Here is a 1,869-nt window from a genome sequence, read left to right as displayed (position 1 = left end):
TCGTCAAGCTCTTCGAAATCATCTTCTAGTTCTTCTTCGTCAAGTTCTTCGTCATCATCGTCGAGTTCTTCCTCGAAACCATCTTCAAGCTCTTCTTCGTCAAGTTCTTCTTCGTCAAGCTCTTCCTCATTGTCAAACTCTTCTTCAAAATCATCATCTAGCTCTTCCTCCTTGTCATCGTTACCATCGTCAAGCTCTTCGTCATCATCGTCGAGTTTTTCCTCAAAACCATCTTCAAGCTCTTCTTCGTCAAGCTCTTCCTCCTTGTCGTCATCGCCATCGTCAATCTCTTCCTCGAAACCATCTTCAAGCTCTTCGTCAAGCTCTTCCTCATTGTCGAGCTCTTCACCGATATCTTCAAGCACTTTCTCATCATATTCATCCTCGTCGTCATCATCATCACCAAGCTCTTCCTCAAAACCACCTTTGAGCTCTTCTGTGATACCATCACCAAGCGCTTCCACTTCAGTGTCCGGTTCATCCAGATCCTCTTCTATTTCAGCGTCAGACGCTTCTAGCCCTCCTTCTCTAGTATCGAGTTCTTCTAGTTCCTTCACTCCAGAGTCGAGTGCTTCTGGCTCCTCATCCGCTTCTGTATCCAGTATTTCTAGCTTATTGTCTGCTCAATTATCAGGTACTTCTAGTTCACCCACTACGGTGTCGAGTGCTTCTAGCTCCTCGGATTTAGTTTCGGGTGTTTCCAGCTCCTCTTTCTCGATGACAGATGGTTCCAGCTCCTCCGTTCCAGCGCTAGGTGCTTCAAGTTCCTCTGCTTCAGAATCTGGTGCTTCTAGCTCTTCTCCAGTGTCGGTTGCCTCTAATTCATCCGCTACAGTGTCAGGTTCTTCTAGTTCCTCTTCTATAGCTTTGAGTGCTTCCAGCTCCTCTTCCTCAATGGCAGGTGATTCTAGCTCCGCCGCTTCTGTGACCGGTGCCTCTATTTCCACCACCTTAGTGTCGGTCACTTCTAGCTCTTCCTCCGACCCAGCGCCTGGTTTTTCTAGCTCAGCTCTAATTTCAAGTGCTTCTAGCTCCTCCTTTCCTGAATCAGGTACTTCTGGTTCTTCCTCTACTCTGGTGTCGGGTCCATCAAGCTCTTCTCCTCCAATATCAGGTGTTCCTAGTTCCTCTGCTCCAGTGTCGAGTTTTTCGAGCTCCTCTGCTTCAGTGTCGAGTGCTCCGAGCTCATCTGCTCCAGAATCAGATGCTTCTAACCCTTCTTCTTCTGCGTCAGGTGCTTCGAACTCTTTCTATACTGAATCAGGTACTTTTAGTTCCTCCGCTTCAGCATCTGGTGATTCTAACTCTTCTGATCCAACTCCAGGTGTTTCTAGTTTCTCTACTCCAGTATCAGACGCTTCTAGCTCTCCTACTCTAATTTCCAGTAATGCCAGTTCCTCCACTTCAGTGTCGGGCTCTCCAAACTCCTCCGCTTCAGTACCGGTTACTTCTAGCTCTTCCTCCGCTCCAGCGTCTGGTGATTCTAGCTCAGCTCTAGTTTCAAGTACCTCTAGTTCCTCCTCTTCTGAATCAGGTACTTCTAGTTCTTCCTCCTCTCCGGTGTCAGATGTTTCTTCCTCTGCTTCAGTGCTAGGATCTTCTAGCTTCTCAAATTCAGTATCCGGCACTTCTAGTTCCTCCACTACAGAAGCTGGTGATTCTAGCTCTTCTAATCCAACTCCAGGTGTTTCTAGTTTCTCTACTCCAGCGTCAGATGCTTCTAGCTCTTCCGCTCTCATTTCCAGTGATTTCAGTTCCTCCACTCCGGTGTCAAATGTTTCTTCCTCTGCTCCAGTATCCGGCACTTCTAGTTCCTCCGCTCCAGCGTCTGGTGATTCTAGCTCAGCTCTAGTTTCAAGTGCCTCTAGT

The 1,869-nt window shown here is 47.7% G+C and overlaps 1 protein-coding gene across 1 annotated transcript; it reads right to left on the bottom strand.

Annotated features, from left to right (window-relative positions):
* Positions 1-79: 79 nt before the first annotated feature.
* On the bottom strand, positions 80-1,828 carry BABINDRAFT_169606 (uncharacterized protein; the record flags this gene model as incomplete). Its single annotated transcript, XM_019130677.1, has 3 exons — positions 80-619; positions 650-1,244; positions 1,269-1,828. Coding segments are annotated over 3 exons (1,695 nt in total), but the record flags the coding sequence as incomplete, so codon positions are not given.
* Between the last annotated feature and the right edge of the window lie 41 nt (positions 1,829-1,869).

Source organism: Babjeviella inositovora, assembly GCF_001661335.1.
Source record: "Babjeviella inositovora NRRL Y-12698 unplaced genomic scaffold BABINscaffold_40, whole genome shotgun sequence".
Lineage (NCBI taxonomy): Eukaryota > Fungi > Ascomycota > Pichiomycetes > Serinales > Babjeviella > Babjeviella inositovora.
The sequence above is the reverse complement of the archived record's forward strand: the minus strand, read 5'-3'. Positions and strand labels throughout refer to the sequence as shown.